Consider the following 18,572-nt stretch of genomic DNA (forward strand, 5'->3'; position numbering starts at 1 on the left):
GCACGGCACCGCACAGAGCCGGACTGGGCCTCGCGCCCCCCCCACCCCCTCCCCCCCAGGTAAGTGGCCACTTTTCTGCTTCCTCCTGGACGTCGAGGCGAGTCGGACCGAGGCTGGCGAAGGCAAAGGTGGGATCGCCTCTGGCACCGCCGCCCCACCTTCTCTCTGCAGCCGCGTCTCCGCAGCAGGGCCTGGGACAGGGCAGGCAGGGCCGGGCCAGGGCCAGGCAGGAAGGCCGTGGGCACAGGCACAGCCACAGCAGGGAGCCTGGGCCGCCCCGCTGCCCCGCGCAGGCCCTCACCTGCCTCTCCTCTGCTCTCTCCCTGCTGCCCGTGCAGTCTCCCCCAAGAACTTCAAGGTGAAGATGGTCACGAAGACCTCAGTGCTGCTGAGCTGGGAGTTCCCGGACAACTACAACTCGCCCACACCCTACAAGGTGCGCCGCTGCTGCCCGCCGGCCTCGGGCTGCACTGCTGCTGGGTCTCTCATCAGGCTCCGTTGGGACCCGAGGAGGGCAAGGCCTGCATCCGGGCTCAGTCAGGACTGGGACCTAGAGGGGGGCTCAGCCTGGGATCCGGGCTCAGTCGGGACTGGGACATAGAGGGGGGCAAGACCTGGGATCTAGGCTCAGTCGGGACTGGGACCTAGAGGGGGGCTCAGCCTGGGATCCGGGCTCAGTCGGGACTGGGACCCCGAGGGGGGCAAGACCTGGGATCCAGGCTCAGTCGGGACTGGGACCTAGAGGGGTGCTCAGCCTGGGATCCGGGCTCAGTCGGGACTGGGACATAGAGGGGGGCAAGACCTGGGATCTAGGCTCAGTCGGGACTGGGACCTAGAGGGGGGCTCAGCCTGGGATCCGGGCTCAGTCGGGACTGGGACATAGAGGGGGGCAAGACCTGGGATCCGGGCTCAGTCGGGACTGGGACCTAGAGGGGGGCTCAGCCTGGGATCCGGGCTCAGTCGGAACTGGGACCCTGAGGGGGGCTCAGCCTGGGATCCGGGCTCAGTCGGGACTGGGACATAGAGGGGGGCAAGGCCTGGGATCCGGGCTCAGTCAGGACTGGGACCTAGATGGGGGCTCAGCCTGGGATCCGGGCTCAGTCGGGACTGGGACCTAGAGGGGGGCTCAGCCTGGGATCCGGGCTCAGTCGGGACTGGGACCCCAAGGGGGGCAAGGCCTGGGATCCCCGTCAGCTCTGGATGGATGCGCAGCCAGGGATGAGGACTGGGTCAGTTGGGCTCAGCTGGACGGAGGTTCAGGCGGGGCTTGGAGCCCAGGCTGGGGCTGCAGATCAGCAGGAATGAGGGCCTTGATGGACACAGCGTTGGGGCTCAGGACACTCAGGACTCGGGGCTCACTTGATACTCAGACACAGGTCCAGCAGAAGGGGGATGCAGCAGGGGCTCTGAGCTGGCCGCCCCTGAGCTGGTTCCGGCCCACAGATCCAGTACAACGGGCTCACGCTGGACGTGGACGGCAGGACCACCAAGAAGCTCATCACGCACCTCAGGCCCCACACCTTCTACAACTTTGTGCTGACCAACCGTGGCAGCAGCCTCGGTGGCCTCCAGCAGACGGTCACTGCCTGGACGGCCTTCAACCTTCTCGGCAGCAAGCCCAGCGTCGCCCCCAAGCCTGACCCCGAGGGCTTCGTCGTGGTGTACCTGCCTGACGGCCAGAGCCCCGTGCCTGTGCAGTACGCTGCCCGCCCACCCCCAGCCCGCGGTGTGCCAGGGCAGGCCCCTGACCTCTGTGCCCGTCTAAGACAGGGACAGGTCCCACCTCACAGGCTGTGCTGAAAGTTCAGTGCTCCTCGGCTGTGGTCCCGGTCATGCTGAGACCTGCTCCTCCGTCCCTGGCCCTCCGTGTGACTCTTCCCTGGGCAACCTTGGGGCACGGGGAAGGCCTGGGCTCAGGTTCTAGGCGGGTGGAGACGGCGGGAGGCCCAGAGGAGAGGAGGAGAAGTAAAGGCCCCAAGAACATGGGAGCATGGAGGCCGGGCCTCGAGCGGGGGACAGCAGTTCTGGGCTTAGAGCTGGTGGCCCTGGCCTGGGGGACAGAGGTGCCCGGAGGTGAGGCGAGCGCTGGCCCCGGGGCGGGCGCGGGAGCCAGGACCCTCTGCTTCCCCCCCAGGAGCTACTTCATTGTGATGGTGCCCCTGCGCAAGTCCCGCGGAGGCCAGTTCCTGACCCCACTGGGCAGCCCGGAGGACATGGACCTGGAGGAGGTGAGGCCTGGTGGCCGCGCGGGGGCTCGGGCTTCCCTGGGGCTCTGCCTCCCGCGGCTCTGACGCCCGCCCGCGCCCACAGCTGGTCCAGGACGTGGCCCGGCTGCAGCGGCGCAGCCTGCGGCACTCCCGCCAGCTGGAGGTGCCCCGGCCCTACGTCGCTGCCCGCTTCTCCGTCCTGCCGCCCGTCTTCCACCCCGGCGACCAGAAGCAGTACGGCGGCTTCGACAACCGGGGCCTGGAGCCCGGCCACCGCTATGTCCTGTTTGTGCTGGCCGTCCTGCAGAAGAGCGAGCCCGTGAGTGCCGCGTCCAGCCAGGCAGCGGGGACCTGGGGCCACCGGGGCTGGCCTGCGATGGGGGCGCGGGGAGGGGCCGGGGAGCAGAGAGGGCCATGGCCCGGGCGGGGGGGCCTCTGCTGGGCTCCCCCAGGGTGGACCTGACGGTGCCCCCCCCCCGCAGACGTTCGCAGCGAGCCCCTTCTCAGACCCCTTCCAGCTGGACAACCCAGACCCCCAGCCCATCGTGGACGGCGAGGAGGGGCTCATCTGGGTGATCGGGCCTGTGCTGGCCGTGGTCTTCATCATCTGCATCGTCATCGCCATTCTGCTGTACAAGAAGTGAGCCCGTGCTCCCCGAGCAGGGTGGCCTCCTGGGGAGGGTCAGTTCAGGCTGGCAGCCAGAGGCCTCTGTGGGTCGATGGGGAACTGACGCTCAGAGAGGTTAAGCCACTTGGTCAAGGTCACACAGCCTGGGGCGATGGCAGGGGCAAGACTCAGAACAGACCAGTGGTTTGGCTCCTGCCGAGAACCTCCACTCGCCCCCCCCCCGGGGCGTGATCCCCTTACCGAGGGGGGCTGAGCAGGTCTGTGTGGAGTGGGGTCCTCGCAGGAGGGACGAGCCCCTTTCCCAGGGAGGAGCCAAGCTGAGAGGGTTCCCAGCCAGTCCTGCGTCCGCCCTCACCTCTCCTCTTCCCGCCCCCGCCGCCTGCGCCTGGTGCTGGAGCAGCAAGCCTGACGGGTGAGGGCCAGCCCTTCCCCTGGGCCGGGCGGGTGCCCAGGGAGGCCTGCCCAGGGCGGTCAGGGTGCTGCCAGGCCGGACGCGCCCTTCCTGACGGGGCGGCTCGGGCACACGGGCGTCTCAGGCGCCTGGCGCTCACCCGCGGCCCCGCTTGCCCCGTACAGTAAGCGCAAGGACTCGGAGCCCCGCACCAAATGCCTGCTGAACAACGCAGACCTCGCCCCCCACCACCCCAAGGACCCCGTGGAAATGCGACGCATCAACTTCCAGACCCCGGGTACGTGCCAGCCCCTGGTGAGGGACCCCACCACAGGGAAGGAGCTGGGGAGAGGACACTGCCACCGTGAGGGACATCCGGCTGAACAGCCCAGTCCAGCCCATGTCAACGCAGTGGGTGCAGGCGAACCCCTGATTCCCAAACACCACCCTCCCTCAGTGGATCTGGCCTGGAACTCCCAGGTCGCTCTGCACACAACCGAGCAAGGCTGGGTTTAAGACGTAGTTAACTGATGGCCGCTGTCCTCTCGGAACCTGAAGAGCATCTCCAACTAGGAAGGGCGCTGCTTGTCAGGAGGAGCGCTGCTCCCCACCCCTCCAGCCGTAGCGCCCGTGGAGCGGGAGCGTGGGTGGTCCTTGGCCTTCTGTACACTGGCCTAGGGATGTGCCCCTAGCAAGGCACAGAAACAGCGCCATCGCCCGCCCTGCACCCCTGCCCTCTGGTGGCAGGCCCGGCCCCCAGGCCCCTCGCTCTGCTCACCTGCAGGAGGACTGGATCAGGCTCTCGTCCTCCCACGGACAGTGAATCACAAGCGCCCCCTCTCTCCCCCTTGAATGGGCTCATGCCAGCTGCTTCTAACTAAATAAGGAATTTTTAATTTAACCCACGACTGCTCTTCTCCTTATGGGTTCACAGCATGGTTGCATCTGTCCCTCAACTGGTTTATGTCAACTCTGCTTCCAATCAAACGGGGATTTTAAACATTTGTATTTAACTGATGACTGCAGGCCTGAAGGGATCAGGCCTGACCTCACGTGCTCTCCCTAATGTGTTCTTTCTGTGTTTGGACTGGCTCATGTTTCATCCAGATGATTCTAATTTTATGTAACTGATGGCTACAGTTATCCTGAACGAGTCTCAGGGTCTCATTTGTCACCGTACTGTACTATTTTCTCTTTCTGTCTCTGGACTGGCTCATGTCACTTCAGTTTCATCCAGTTGGGGATTTTGACCATTTGAATTTAACTGATGGCTGCAGGTCTCCTGAAGGGAGCGTGCAGTGTCTTCTATCACCCCTAGTGTGTGCTCTTCTCTTTGTCATCTCTGGATTGGCTCATGTCACTTCAGTTGTCATCTAGGTTTAGTGTGTGTGTTTAATTGATGGCTGCATTCTTTTCAAGGGATCCTGTGGCACCTCACATGTCACCCCTCAATGCTCCCATACTTCCCTGGCTCTGGGCTGTCTCACATCGTCCTGTTTCCTTCCATCTAAGGGGGGTTGTAAATGTGTGTTTAACTGGTGGCTGCTGTCCTCCCTAAAGCTCATGGCATGAGCCCAATGTCCTTCTCCTGCCTCCTGATTTCTCCCTCACCATCCTGCATCCACTTCCCCCATATCCCCTCTGCTGGCCTCAACAGGACCCAAGGCCAGGATGGGCTGGGGTTGGGGACATGTAGAAAGAGGATCCTAAATCTTTGGGGCCTGGGGTCAACACTGGCCCCTGGCCGGCCAGAGGAATCCAGGCTTGCAGTTCTGTGGCTGCAGGCTGGGCCCGGGCGGCTGTGTGCCCCTTGTGCCCATGGCCAGCGGGGGCGGCGGCCCCGAGTCCTCATTGATTGCTTGTTTGCTGTTTCTGCAGATTCAGGCCTCAGCAGCCCCCTCAGGGAGCCGGGGTCTCACGTGGAAAGTTAGTCCCGTGTCTGTTCTCGCTTCCTCCACGTTTGTTTTCATCCTGGGTTTTCCGTTTTCCATTCTGCCTCCTGTCTGTCCGCGCGTCCACTCCTGGCCGGCCTCTGCCCCCGTCCCACCCTGGCACCTTGGGGAGGGCAGGGTCTGCTCCGTTGGGCCCTGGGTGGCCAGGGGTGACTGCCGGGTGTGAGCCGTGGGGCGTGGGTGAAACCCTGGCCGCACGGGAGGCGTCCAGGGGCAGGCAGGCTCCCGAGGCCCCTGGGACGCGGCATCTTGGGAAGTGGCTGGGGGTCTGCACAGCGGGTGTCCAGGCTGCCTGCGGGCCTCAGTGTGCGACCCTTTTCACGGGCCGGGAGCGGGCAGGGGTCTGACAGGGCCTTGCTGCCCCTGCCTGCCCAAGCCAGTGCAGGGACAGGAGCCCACAGCACACTCATCGAGCCTCGGCCCCACGGTGGCGGCCTCGCCCCGGCCGCGCCTGCCCCTCACCTGCAGCCACCCGCCTGCTCCTTGCCATGAAGCACGGAGCCCGAGGTGCTGGGGACCTTCCCCCAGCCCCGCGCCCAGCTGGGTGGGGGGACCAGGACCGGCCAGCACTGGAACAGCAGTCCCCTCGTGAGCCACCCTGCCGCCCCTAACCTCAGCTTGTCCATGGCCGACTCACACTGTCCAGCACCCCGCCTGCCCCAGGGCCGGTCCCCTGACCGACGCCGGCCGGTCTGCTCTCCCCTAGGCATGCTCAGCCACCCGCCCGTCCCCATTGGGGACATGGCGGAGCACACCGAGCGCCTCAAAGCCAACGACAGCCTGAAGCTCTCCCAGGAGTACGAGGTGAGCCGCGCCCCACCCGATCCTCCCGGGGCCCAGATGCCCGCCTGAATGCCCACCTCCTGCCCTCTCCACAGTCCATTGACCCCGGACAGCAGTTCACGTGGGAACACTCCAACCTGGAGGTGAACAAACCCAAGAACCGCTACGCCAACGTCATCGCCTACGACCACTCCCGGGTCATCCTCCAGCCCATCGAAGGTACAGCCCGGGTCCCAGACTCTGCTGCGGTGTTCTGGCCCACAAAGCTCAGACCCCACACTGTCCTGTCCTGCCACCGAGGCCCAGTTCTGGTTTATACCTGACCTGGTCCACTGGAGTTTGTTGAGCGTCTTTAGATAAGTATTTAACTGATGGCTGCTGTCGACATGTAGCTCCATCTGTCCTCCTACGTAGATGGAATCAGGGCAGTTCTGCTGCCTAGGAACATTTGGCAATGTCTGGGGACGTGTTTGCTTGTCACAGTTTGGGTGATGGGAGTGCTACAGCATCAAGTGGGGGAGCCCAAGAATACGCTCGGTACCCTAGAGTGCGCAGGGCGGCCCCAGTGGCTGTGGTATCCCAGTGGCACCATCCAGAATGTGTGGCACTTATACCCCGCAGCAGTGCCTAGCAGCCAGGTGTGACGTGGGTGACGGGAAGTACGTGCTGCCCCGTGGCCTCGGGGCATGGGGCAGCACCAGGAGGTGGTGGGCCCGAGTGAGCCCACTGAGGCACGGTGCCCGCTGCCGTTGCTGTAGGCATCGTGGGCAGCGATTACATCAACGCCAACTACGTGGACGGCTACCGGCGGCAGAACGCCTACATCGCCACGCAGGGGCCCCTGCCAGAGACCTTCGGGGACTTTTGGCGCATGGTGTGGGAGCAGCGGTCAGCCACCATCGTCATGATGACACGGCTGGAGGAAAAGTCGCGGGTGAGGCCCGGCCCCTTGACCCGCAAGCCCTGCGCCGGCTGCCCCGTGCTTACCCCGCTCTTGCTTGGCACAGATCAAGTGTGACCAGTACTGGCCCAACCGAGGCACCGAGACCTACGGCTTCATCCAGGTGACACTGCTGGACACCATCGAGCTGGCCACGTTCTGCGTGCGGACCTTCTCCTTGCACAAGGTAGGGCCCAGGCTGGCGGGGGAAGACCGAGGCCCTGGCTCCTGCTCAGAGTGCCCCTCCAGGACACAACAACCCGGGCATGGCCCTGGGCTGACCACACTCCCACGAGGCGGCCGAGAGGGCCGGACACAGCCAGACACAGCCAGCCTCAGGCCTAGCTGAGTACACAGCCCAGGCCTCCTGGCCTACTTAACCTTTGCCCCCCCCCCCCTTAATTTGGGCATGTGATGGGGCCCTAGCAGAGTTCTGGTCCTGCCTTCGAGGGGCTACCAGATGGAGCTAGGTAATACTGCCAGCCCCTTTAGATGCATATTTAACTGATGGCTGCTGTCCATACTAGTATGGTACCTGTTCTTCTGCATTGATGGTTCTGAACTGGTACGGTTCTGCCACCCAGGGTATTATCACAATAGAAGTGCTACTGGCACCACTTGTGTCCCAGACACCTGGCTAGGCCCTTGACATCAAGCCCCTGCCTGGCCCGAGTGCCACAACACTGAGCAGGTGAACAAAGGGAGTTAAGAATTCTCAGCTCATTCCTACATGTAAAGCCTGGACTGTGCCCCACATCCCCACCTGGGCACCAGAACACCCCAGGGACAGAGATAAATGTCCTCCTGTAATTGACAAGATACAGATAGCACGCAGGAGGTGACCGCTCTCACTGTAGAATAGGGTGTGGGTGGAGAAACCTGGAGGGGACAGGGAGGGAACCACGTGGAGACCTCCAGAGGGTATTGTCCATGCAGAGGCCCTGAGGCAGGTCAGGCCTGGCACATGGGTGGAACAGAGAGAGTGCTGGGGAGAGGAAGGGTCTTGTGGGCCACAGGGAGGATGGACTTTAATCCTGAGGGAGGTGGAGCCATGGAGGGCTGTGGGCAGAGAGAGGGCCTGACTCCGTGCTCACAGGGGCCCTCGGGCTGCCGCGGGGGAGGACAGGCTCCAGGGTGGAAGGAACCCCCTGGGAGGCAAGTGTGGTGGTCCAGGGGCAGTGACAGGTCTGGACCTAGGTGGCCACCGTGCGGAGGGGTAAGTGGGAGGCTCCGATCCAGGTGCTGGGGAGGCCAGGCCACCGAGCAGGGCACTCCAGGACCAGGTACTGGAGACAGTGCTGTCCGAGCACCTGGGGGAGGAGCAGTCACAGGCCACGCCCCTGTGGTCCCCAGAATGGCTCCAGTGAGAAACGCGAGGTCCGCCAGTTCCAGTTCACAGCGTGGCCTGACCACGGCGTGCCCGAGTACCCGACGCCCTTCCTGGCCTTCCTGCGCAGGGTCAAGACCTGCAACCCGCCTGACGCAGGCCCCATCGTGGTGCACTGCAGGTGCGCCCCGCCCACCGCCCCGCGCCCCGCCCACCGCCCCGCCCAGCACTACCCTGCCCACTGTCCTGCCCCACGCACTGCCCCGCGCTGCCCGCAGCCGCCCTGCATGCCCGCCCCTGTCTCGCAGCGCCGGCGTGGGCCGCACGGGCTGCTTCATCGTCATCGACGCCATGCTGGAGCGCATCAAGCCCGAGAAGACGGTGGACGTGTACGGGCACGTGACGCTCATGCGCTCCCAGCGCAACTACATGGTGCAGACCGAGGACCAGTACAGCTTCATCCACGAGGCGCTGCTGGAGGCCGTGGGCTGCGGCAACACGGAGGTGCCCGCGCGGAGCCTCTACTCCTACATCCAGAAGCTGGCCCAGGTGGAGCCTGGCGAGCACGTCACCGGCATGGAGCTGGAGTTCAAGGTGACGGGGGGGGGGAGGCCGCCGTGGGAGGGCGGGCTGGAGGCCAGAGGAGCCGCGGGTCCTTGGATCCACGCCCTGACAGCCGCCCTGGCGGCTCCTCCCTGCAGCGGCTGGCCAACTCCAAGGCCCACACGTCCCGCTTCATCAGTGCCAACCTGCCCTGTAACAAGTTCAAGAACCGCCTGGTGAACATCATGCCCTACGAGAGCACGCGCGTCTGTCTGCAGCCCATCCGGGGCGTGGAGGGCTCCGACTACATCAACGCCAGCTTCATCGACGGCTACAGGTGCCTCCCCGGGCGCCACAGGGCGCGGGCCTGGGAGAACCTTGGCCCTGCCTCTCGGCAGTCTCCAGGCTGGTGGGAGACGGGCAGCTGGGGCTGGCAGGAGGCGTCTTGGGCTCTGCCTTTAGTGCTGGCTGCTGCCACAGCGGTTTCCAGTGGAACCAGTCTGGGTGTTCGGGGATATTTGGCAACATCTGGGGATATCTTTAAGTGTCACGAGGGGACTTGGAGGGAGCGGTCGCTCACACCCCTGGTCCTGCAGGCAGCAGAAGGCCTACATCGCGACACAGGGGCCCCTGGCCGAGACCACGGAGGACTTCTGGCGCATGCTCTGGGAGAACAACTCCACCATCGTGGTGATGCTCACCAAGCTGCGGGAGATGGGCCGGGTGAGCGGGAGCCACGGAGGGCGGGCGGCGGCGGGAGGGCCTGGACCAGGGCTGACCCAGCCCTGTCTTCAACAGGAGAAGTGTCACCAGTACTGGCCAGCTGAACGCTCTGCCCGCTACCAGTACTTTGTGGTGGACCCCATGGCAGAGTACAACATGCCTCAGTACATCCTTCGAGAGTTCAAGGTCACAGACGCCAGGGTGAGCCACCAGGAGGGGCTAGGGGTGCGCCACCGTCCCTGAGGGAGGGGGTGAAGTGGGGCAGAGCAAAGGCCCTGGGGCAGAGACCAGGTTGTCAGTAGAGGTGATGGGTGGGCCCACAGTCCCGTGCTGAGCCTGCTGTGCCCCGACGTGACTCCCTGGGGAAGGGGCCCAAGAAGACCACAGGAAAGAAGGAGGGGGCTGTTCCCTGTGGGGGAGGGTTAGAGGGCTGCAAGGGCAGGCGTGAGCTGGTGACAGGGCCCTGCGGAGTGGCCAGGGATGATGGGGACCCGCCAATAGGACAAGGGTGGTGGCCTGTGTTGGGAGAAGGACCACTGTGAAGAGTGACAATGGAAGGTGGCCCCCAGGAACCGGGGGAAGGCCGGATGGGACAATGGGGGACACTGGTCCAGATGATGCAGACAGTGGGGTGAGATGGCACCAGGGACCGGTGGAGGGAGGTGGACAGGCTGGTGACGTGTGCGGGGGAGGCTTGCAGAGAAGGACGTGGACGGACGACCCATAGGCAAGCCACGGGGCACATGCAGGGGGTCAGCAAGTGTGATGCCCATCAGCTGTGGCAGCAGAGAAGGGCAGACATTGGCCACAGGGGACCAGAAAGATGAGCGGACAGTCCGTGGTAGGAGACCAATGGACAGAGCCGCTGGGTGGGGGACAGACCGGCAGAGGAGGTGGGCGCACAGTGTGTCGCCGTTCTGGCCCTCGTGGGGTTGGAGAAAGCAGGTGGCAGGAGGAGAGACCACGGTGGGAGGCGGGGTGGCAGCAGGGGGCCTTGGGTGGTGAGGTGGCAGGAGAGGTGGCCCTGGAGAGGGGAGTGGGTCAGGGGTGAGGACAGCCTTGCTCGGGTGTGATGAGGCGTTCCTGCAGTGGACCAAGGGGGGCGTTGGGAGCGAGCCCGTGCTCCGCCATCCTGGTTGACGCAATGACGTCTGAGGTGGTGTCACTGGGTGAAGGCGGAGGCTGGCGCTGGCACCTTGGGTGGTGAGGAGTGGCAGAAGAGGGCGCCCGGGCAAGAAGTGGTGGGTGATGTGCCGATCGGGTCTGGGGCTGGAGCTGGGATTGAGGTTGGTGCCCAGGAAGCCGCCGTGAGCGCCAGGTACCAGCAGCGGGTGTCCTCTCGCCATTCCAGGACGGCCAGTCCCGGACGGTGCGGCAGTTCCAGTTCACAGACTGGCCAGAACAGGGTGTGCCAAAATCGGGGGAGGGTTTCATCGACTTCATCGGCCAAGTGCATAAGACCAAGGAGCAGTTCGGCCAGGACGGCCCCATTTCCGTCCACTGCAGGTGAGGCCCCAGCCCGGCTGGGGAGGCGGAGCCTCGTGGCTGGGGAGGCGGAGCCTCTGGCTGGGGAGGCGGAGCCTGGCGGTGCAACTTGGGGTTGGGGAGTGCAGCCAGCCACCAGCCGTGACCGCGGTTCCTGTCCTGCAGTGCTGGCGTGGGCAGGACCGGCGTGTTCATCACGCTCAGCATTGTGCTGGAGCGAATGCGGTACGAAGGCGTGGTGGACATCTTCCAGACGGTGAAGATGCTGCGGACGCAGCGGCCGGCTATGGTGCAGACGGAGGTACAGAGGGCGGGAGGCCTCACACGCTTGGCGAGATGGGGGCTCAGCCACCCTGATCTCTGGGTGGAGGGATCTCAGCCACTGCCTTGAGTGGGAAGAGGACATCAAGGCTCAGTACATAAAACCCAAGCAGTGGCTCTCGGAGTGGACAGAGACGCGAGGCCGTGTTCATCCTGCCCTGGGTCACAGATCATAAGACCCAGACACACGGGAGGGGAAACTGAGGCCCAGAGCAGGAGGGGACTTCCTGAGATCACATTCACACCGGGCACATTGAATGTCCAGGGGCACGGCCAGCCGGCCTCCCGCCTCCCTGTGGACCAGCTGCCTGGACAGGCCCCCATGGCCGGGGAGGCGTGGCAGGGCCCAGCCTTCGGGAAAGCCCAGCACCTGCCTTGCAGGGGCCCCCGGCAAGGGCTTTGGGCTTGGGGACCTCTGCGGGTGGGCACCAGGCCGAGGACCGCCCCGGGGCATGGCAGGCACTGACGGGGCTCTCCCTGCAGGACGAGTACCAGTTCTGCTACCAGGCGGCGCTGGAGTACCTGGGGAGCTTCGACCACTATGCAACCTAAAGCCATGGGACCCGACGCCACGGCCGACCCTCTGCCCGCGCTCGACCCGGGCGCCCCGGGGAGGGCAGAACGCGGTGGCGGTGCTTCTGCGCGGCCCTTGAGCCCAAGCCAGGCCGCCCGCGACCTCCCGCCCGGCGCCACCTCGATACTCGATACTCGAACATTCCTCGTTTCCTTCCGATTCCAAATTGAGACTCCGGGGTGGGTGGGGGGCGGTGACACTCGGGGTGGCCCTGAACCCGCGGGGCGCCGGAGGGCGAGGCCAGCTGTCCTTCAGACTGTGGCTGTCCATGACGCTTTCTTTTTTCTTCTTTTTAGTGTATTTTTTTATTTTTCCTTTTTTTCTTTTTTTAATATGAAACAAAAGACTTGCCGGTCAGCGACTTTAAAACGAGCCGCTCAGCTTGTCCCTCTGTCCCCAGCCTGGTTCTCCACGGTGTCGAGCAGCCAGAGTGTCCCCGCCGACCGGCAGCCCTGTGCCTCGCTCCCGCGGGGGCCGCCCTCGCCCCCTCGTTTCTCTCCTTCCCGTTTTTGCTTTTTTGTCTCCGACTTTGTTTTTTTACATTTTCAGACATATCAAGTGGCCCTGGGGTGGGCAGCGGGGACTCGGCCCCCAGTGGCGGGTCAGACCCGCGGGGTCGGGGAGCCACAGCCCGAGCGCTTTCCAGCCTCGGAGGTGCCATGTGTGCCCGGCCATCAGGGACCCTTTGCCTGGGACTATGGGGCAGGTTGGGGACAAACAGAAGGACTGGACGCCCCACCCCGAGCAAGTGAGTTTTTTCTCTTTGTACAAGAGCGGCTGCCGTTGCTTTCAACACTGTTTGTCAAACGGAAGCAGCTGGTGGCCTCCCCACCTGTGTATGTAGATAAACCGACTTTGTATTAAAGGAAGAACGTCCGACCGGGCCCGGCCCGCCCTGCGGTCTCTTCTGCATCCACCGTCTCCTCGCAGCGTGCCCCTGGGGTGGGAGCAGGCGGGAGAGCCCGTGGTCCGAGCTGCTGGCGGGAATGGTCTGGCTGGTCCTCCACTCCGCCACCGCCGGGATGGGTCAGGAGTTGAACCCGGGTCCCTGCCCTGCAGGGCTGCCACAAGATCCCCTCTGAGTGACCATGACTGAGAATCTGCCTCCGCCTCTGGGGCGCAAGGGTGTTGTCACAGATGATGGCAGGATTAGGCACCAAGCCAAAGCCAGTGCGTCCTCCAGGATGGAATCCACGCCCTGGCCAGCCCCGCCCACAGCCTCAGCCCCCTCTGGGAGCTCAGGGAGGAGCTGCCTCCGTGGACGGGATGGGGGCTGCTTCCCCCATGTCCGAGGCCACCCAAGGAGGGCCCTGGAGCGTGAGCTACTCTGTGCCTGGGAAGTGGGGTTTGCCGCTTGGGGGCTGGTGTCCCCTAACAGAAGAAGCAGTGGTGTCACTAGCGAACACCTTCCCAGATCCCCCAGAAACAAACTCCTGAGCTTGAAAAGGTCTTCAACTTTGCGTGGTGTAAAAGCAACTCGCGTCCCACGGAGACCACAGGCTGCATTTTGATCTTCCCTGGGGCTAGCAAGACCCAGTGGCCTACTCAGTGGTGATGCTGGGCAGCAGCTGTGAGCCCGGGCTCCTGGGCAGCCCTGGGGCCACGGGAAGAGGAAAAGAGGGTGCTCACAGCATTCTGTGGGGCTGAGCTATGCTGGTCAGTAGCACCAATGTACCAGGTATATTTTTGACTTACTATATTTTCAGTTCACAATGATTTTTCAGGGCACAATCCCCTCATAAATTGGCGAGCATCTGTATCAGATACCTTGATCTTAGCTCAGAGGGACAGATTCTGCCATAAATTCAGCTTCTCCTGAAAAGGACTGCATTGGGAAACTTAAAACATTTCTAAAAAAGACATGAGTTAGAGAAGGAATCAACGGAAAAGTTTCGAAGTCTTAAAACTGAGCAATCGTTCAAAATGTACATTATGTGGGGGTGGGGCTGGAGCTCAGTGGCAGAGTGCTGGTGAGGCCCTGGGTTCGACCCTCAGCACCACATAAAAATAAAATAAAGGCATCCTGTCCATCTATAACTACAGAAAAACTTTTAAAATGTACATTATGTGTTGAAACCTGAGTTGCAGCCAAAATGATAAACAGGGGACAAGTCATAGTCTTGAATACACTATGAGAAAACGTTTGAAAAGACATGAACTTAAGAGAGAAATGGGACTGGTCTCGTTGGTACAGCCTTGTGTAGCGTGCACACGGCTCTGCCCCTAATCTCTGGCACCACAAAAAGTAAAAATTCAACTGAAGTTTGGTTCACTTTTTTTTAAATATACACATATTTTCTTAGTTGTTGATAGACCTTTATTTTATTTATTTGTATGTGGTGCTGAGGGTCGACCCAGTGCCTCACACAGGCCAGGCAAGTGCGCTACCGCTGAGCCCCAGCCCCAGCCTAGTTCAGTTTTTAAAGAGCTACAAAAGAAGAAAATAAATTCCAATAGGACAGATGAAAGTGGAACTAGCTGGGCATTTTTGAGGTGGTTTTTGAATGCTAACGAAATAACTTTGTTTGAAAACACCAAAGAGATGAATCTTAGAATCAAGAATGATGCAAATAAACATCACCAAAAAGTGTGGGAAGAGGCACATTAACTGGAGGTGGCTTTTCTTGTGTGAGATGTGCACTGAGGGGAGAAGTCCTCTGTCTCCTGCTGGGACCCAGGGGAAAAGGAGGGGGAGGGACCAGGAGGGATGACTGAGTTCAAAAAGGAGAGGGGAGGAGACAGAAGTACAGCCCGCGGCCAGGCCTGTCCTGCCTGCACTGTGCAGACCTACCACAGTGCTCGGCCTGGGGAACTCCGGCTCCACCCGGAGGCCACACTGAAGCCCCTTCTCTGGTACCTGGTTCTGGGGTCCATCTTTCTAGCAAACTCCAAGCCACTGCGGCTGAAGTAGTGAATAGGTCTGCTTTGCCCTCTCTGGAACAGGGAGAGTCACCATGACCGTGGGTGGGTGCAAATGTGAGTTTGAGATGCTCAGGGCTCTGGTGGGGGCAGGTGATGGTTGATGGGATCTTGGGAGAAGGGTTCCCTGAAGAACCGTGACAACCCACAGACGTGACCTCGCCAGTTGCCTTGGCCACCTCTCGGGTACATAAAACCCACCCTTGTTTATTGAGCACTTACTATATGCTGGGCTCACAGAGTCTCATTTAGCCCTTAAAGCGGTCCACCGTTGGACAGAGCAGGCTCAAAGAGACCGGCTCCTGTCCGAGAACATCCACATGGTAAGTCGTGGACCTGCACTTGGGACCAGTCCTTTCTTCCTTCTTCAACCCTAGTGAGGGAGTGCAGGGCACCTGTGAGCTCTGGCCACCCACGGCCAGCACTAGCCCCACCTGGAAGCCAGACTGGGAGACCTGAAGTCGGGAACAAGAACCAGCCACATGCCAACAATGTGCCCAAGGCCATAGGTGGTGCTGAGGGTCAAACCCAGGGCCTCACACAGGCCAGCAAGTGCCCAGCCCCCGCCCACACACACATTCTGACCCCCCCGCAGTCCGTCTGTGAACACTTCAGCAAAACCCCCACAGGGGGACTGGGGACCCTTTCAGAAAGTAAGAGGCCAAGCAGACAAAATCCTAAAGATGACCCAATAGATACACACAGGATCCGGACCAAAGGACAGGTGCACTGTCACAAAAGCTGACCACACAGTGGGCCACTGGTGGGCTCAACCCTGGACTTCGCCCCAGCCAGGCAGGATGGGTCTTACGGCCTGCGACCAGCTCTCCGGATCCCCATGTTGGGATGTTCAGGGAGGTTTCTTAGCACAAACCAGATTCAGCAGGACCTGGAATGATTGCTCCAATCCTGAAAGAAAACAACTGTCAGCCAAGACCTCTGTGTCCAGCCAAGGCACCTTCAAAACCAGAGAAAACAGAAACCTTCCGCGATGATGGAACCACGGGATCCGTGGCTCCTGAGCAGAGTTCCGGATCTAAGGAGACTCCACGCGGAAGACATGAGCGGCCGGCCCAGGGCCTCAGTGAACCTCCCCTGGAGAGCAGGAGCCTGGCCGTAGGAGCCGAGGACGTCCCGGGGATGACTGGGCCTCGGGGTCTCGGCCTGGAGGCTGCAGAAGGCCAGAAACCAACAGGACCCTTGTTCACACGGGGGGCCTGAGGGACAGAGAGCCACAGGCTCAAAGTGAAGGCTGGAAATGGGATCACCGTGGGAACGGAGCCTGGGGACCAGCGGAGACAGCAACTCTCCCCCCAGCAGAGACACGGAGCCGCGTCCTACCGTGGGGGAAGGAACTGCAGCGGGAAGAGGTACCACGGTGTTCATGCCCCAAATAGTGGCCCACCGAATGCCACAAAGAAGACACTCCTGAAATTGAGGCCTCAGACAGACCCGGGTCAGTGGCCCAGGTGATCCGACACCTCCGCCAACACGGGACGTCACAGACGTGAACGCAGGCAGACCCTGGGCCTGAGGAACGTCGGGAGTCAGACACACTCACAGGCAGCTGGCGAGTCCGTCCGTCAACAGAAGCCGGTACAGTGTCTTCTCAGCGGATCACGGAACCTTCTTCAAGACAGACCCGACTGCAGACCACAAAGTGCTCTTACAAATAACCAAAGCAGACGACGGGATTTCTTGCGTCTCATCGGCTCACACTGGAATGAAATCGGGAATCAACATGACCAAGCTGAGAGAAGCCACGGGGACCCGCGGGGACCCAACAGCGCGCTGGTGAGTGACGAGGATGGTCGAGAACTCAGGTGAGAGCCTTTTAAAAATTCTTAGACAAGAAGAGCGAAGCAACGTGTCAGACCGTCTCAACATGAGGAAAGCAGCTAGCAGGAGTGGAGGCCGAGGATCGCGAGTTCCAAGGCAGCCTCAGCAAAGGCGAGGCCCTGAGCAACGCCAGGAGACCCCGTCAAATACAAAACAGTGACGCGGGTCCCCGAGCTCGGAAGTTCAATCCCCAGGACCCAAACACACGCACATGCACACACAATCCCAAAACCAGCAGGAGAAGGAAGAAAATCAGGCTCAGAATGAAAATCAATGAAATCGAGAATTTAAAAAACACAAAGAATCCATGAAATGCAAAGTTGGTTCTTTGAAAAGATAAACAAGATTGATAAGCCCTAACCAAACTGACCCAAGGAGAGTGGACACAGATTCAGAGAGCCAGAGGCCGGGGCAGTGGCCACACCTGTCATCCCAGGCGATTGGAGGCTGCAGCAGGAGGACTGTGAGTTCAGAGCCAGCCTCAGCACCTGGGAGGCCCTGAGCAACTCAGAGAGACCCTGAGCCTAAACAGAGTACAAAGTAGGGCTGGGGGTGGGCTCAGTGGTCGAGTGCCCCTGAGTCCAATCCCTAGTGCCCCTCCCCCAAAAAAAAAGAGACGCAGAGAGCAATGTCACAGTAGAATCTACACATTCCCAGTCATCAGATCCTCAACCAAGGGGCCAAAACATGCGTCAGGAACACAGCCTTTCCAACAGACGGTGCTGGGAAAGTGGCTCTCCATAGGTAGAGAAGGACCCGGCCCAGAGCCTTCACCCTGCCCAAAAGTCAACTCCAGGTGGACCAGACCTGGAAGTCAGACGGGAAACTGCAGCTCCTAGGAGGAAACTCACGTCCACACCCCGGCGCACAGCACAGCGCAGACCTGCTCACGCTCGGGAAGTGATGCCAAGAGTTGATGAAGGGTCCCATCCGAGAGCTCTACCAGCAGTCAGCAAGGAGACCATGAGGAGCGTCCGAGAGAACCTGAGGGTGGGAGACGCGTCTCTGCTAGCTGCTGCGCTTCTGACGGAGGATCAGTGTCTAGAACATACGAAGAACTCAACAACTCCACCCAAACTCAGATGGCCAGCTGGTAAATGGGCACACTGATAGACAGCCACTTCTCAGATACCGGAGAGAGACGTTCCCCGACCAGTCAGGGAGATGCAGACCAAAGTGCCCAGCGTCTCACTGGGAAACAGGACTTGTGACGCGAAGGGACAGAGTGGGGGACGCCAGGTCGCGAAACGCCAGGAAACCGACTCAGACGGAGAACAAACTGGGACCCTAGAGTCGCGCTGCACGCCCGGCTCACACCTGACGGAGAGCCCTGCAGACTGTCCAAGGGGACGCTGCAGGTCTCCACAGGTGAGGACCTCCCAGCAGGGGGTGCACGCGACTGTCACGGAGGCACCCGGTGGAATGTCACTCAGCAACGAGGGTGAAGCAGTCGGACAGCACACGGGCCTCACCAGCGGTGACCTCAGAACTGTGGCACACACCCGGGATCCCAGTGCCTCGGGAGGCTGGGGCCAGAGGACCTGGCGTTCAACCCTGAGCGCGCAGACACTGACCACGGCCCCACACGCCCAGCCCCTTTATGTAATCAGGGTCTCGCTCAGTTGGCCAGGCCAGCCTCAAACTAGTGATCCTCCTGTGTCAGCCTCCTGTCTTCACTGCAAGGAGAGGTGAAGTCACCACCCTGTGGAAGTGTCTACAGGGCAGGGAACAGCACCCGGTAGAGACCACCGCCCAGACTTGCTACAGTTCCATTAACGCCACTTTGACTTTTCTACTGGGTCGAAAGCATGTGCAGTCATTCACCTTCCACTGTCTAACTGGCATAGTTACAGGATCAGCTTACACTATCACAGAGGAGACCCTGTGCGGTGACTCTGTCCCTGTGGGCTAAGGCACATGTCCTGGCACCTCCAAGGCCG

The 18,572-nt window shown here is 61.6% G+C and overlaps 1 protein-coding gene across 9 annotated transcripts in view; it reads left to right on the top strand.

The window, feature by feature from the left end:
- The window catches only part of Ptprs (protein tyrosine phosphatase receptor type S), a 53,730-nt gene extending 40,972 nt beyond the window's left edge, over positions 1-12,758 (top strand). For 6 of the 9 annotated variants that reach the window (XM_077109643.1, XM_077109632.1, XM_077109637.1 and 3 more), the window contains 20 exons: positions 339-436; positions 1,444-1,697; positions 2,135-2,228; positions 2,311-2,526; positions 2,690-2,847; positions 3,236-3,247; positions 3,412-3,524; positions 5,105-5,152; positions 5,885-5,982; positions 6,057-6,180; positions 6,720-6,895; positions 6,969-7,088; positions 8,255-8,409; positions 8,537-8,822; positions 8,930-9,108; positions 9,368-9,494; positions 9,570-9,695; positions 10,846-11,000; positions 11,145-11,280; positions 11,784-12,758. In XM_077109643.1, coding sequence (XP_076965758.1) covers positions 339-436; positions 1,444-1,697; positions 2,135-2,228; positions 2,311-2,526; positions 2,690-2,847; positions 3,236-3,247; positions 3,412-3,524; positions 5,105-5,152; positions 5,885-5,982; positions 6,057-6,180; positions 6,720-6,895; positions 6,969-7,088; positions 8,255-8,409; positions 8,537-8,822; positions 8,930-9,108; positions 9,368-9,494; positions 9,570-9,695; positions 10,846-11,000; positions 11,145-11,280; positions 11,784-11,852 — 2,744 coding nt within the window. In that variant the 3' untranslated portion in view covers positions 11,853-12,758. The remainder of the gene's footprint in view (positions 1-338; positions 437-1,443; positions 1,698-2,134; positions 2,229-2,310; positions 2,527-2,689; positions 2,848-3,235; positions 3,248-3,411; positions 3,525-5,104; positions 5,153-5,884; positions 5,983-6,056; positions 6,181-6,719; positions 6,896-6,968; positions 7,089-8,254; positions 8,410-8,536; positions 8,823-8,929; positions 9,109-9,367; positions 9,495-9,569; positions 9,696-10,845; positions 11,001-11,144; positions 11,281-11,783) is intronic. The other 3 variants (XM_077109635.1, XM_077109638.1, XM_077109642.1) reach the window with 1 other exon arrangement.
- Positions 12,759-18,572: the final 5,814 nt, after the last annotated feature.

Source organism: Callospermophilus lateralis, chromosome 1, assembly GCF_048772815.1.
Source record: "Callospermophilus lateralis isolate mCalLat2 chromosome 1, mCalLat2.hap1, whole genome shotgun sequence".
Lineage (NCBI taxonomy): Eukaryota > Metazoa > Chordata > Mammalia > Rodentia > Sciuridae > Callospermophilus > Callospermophilus lateralis.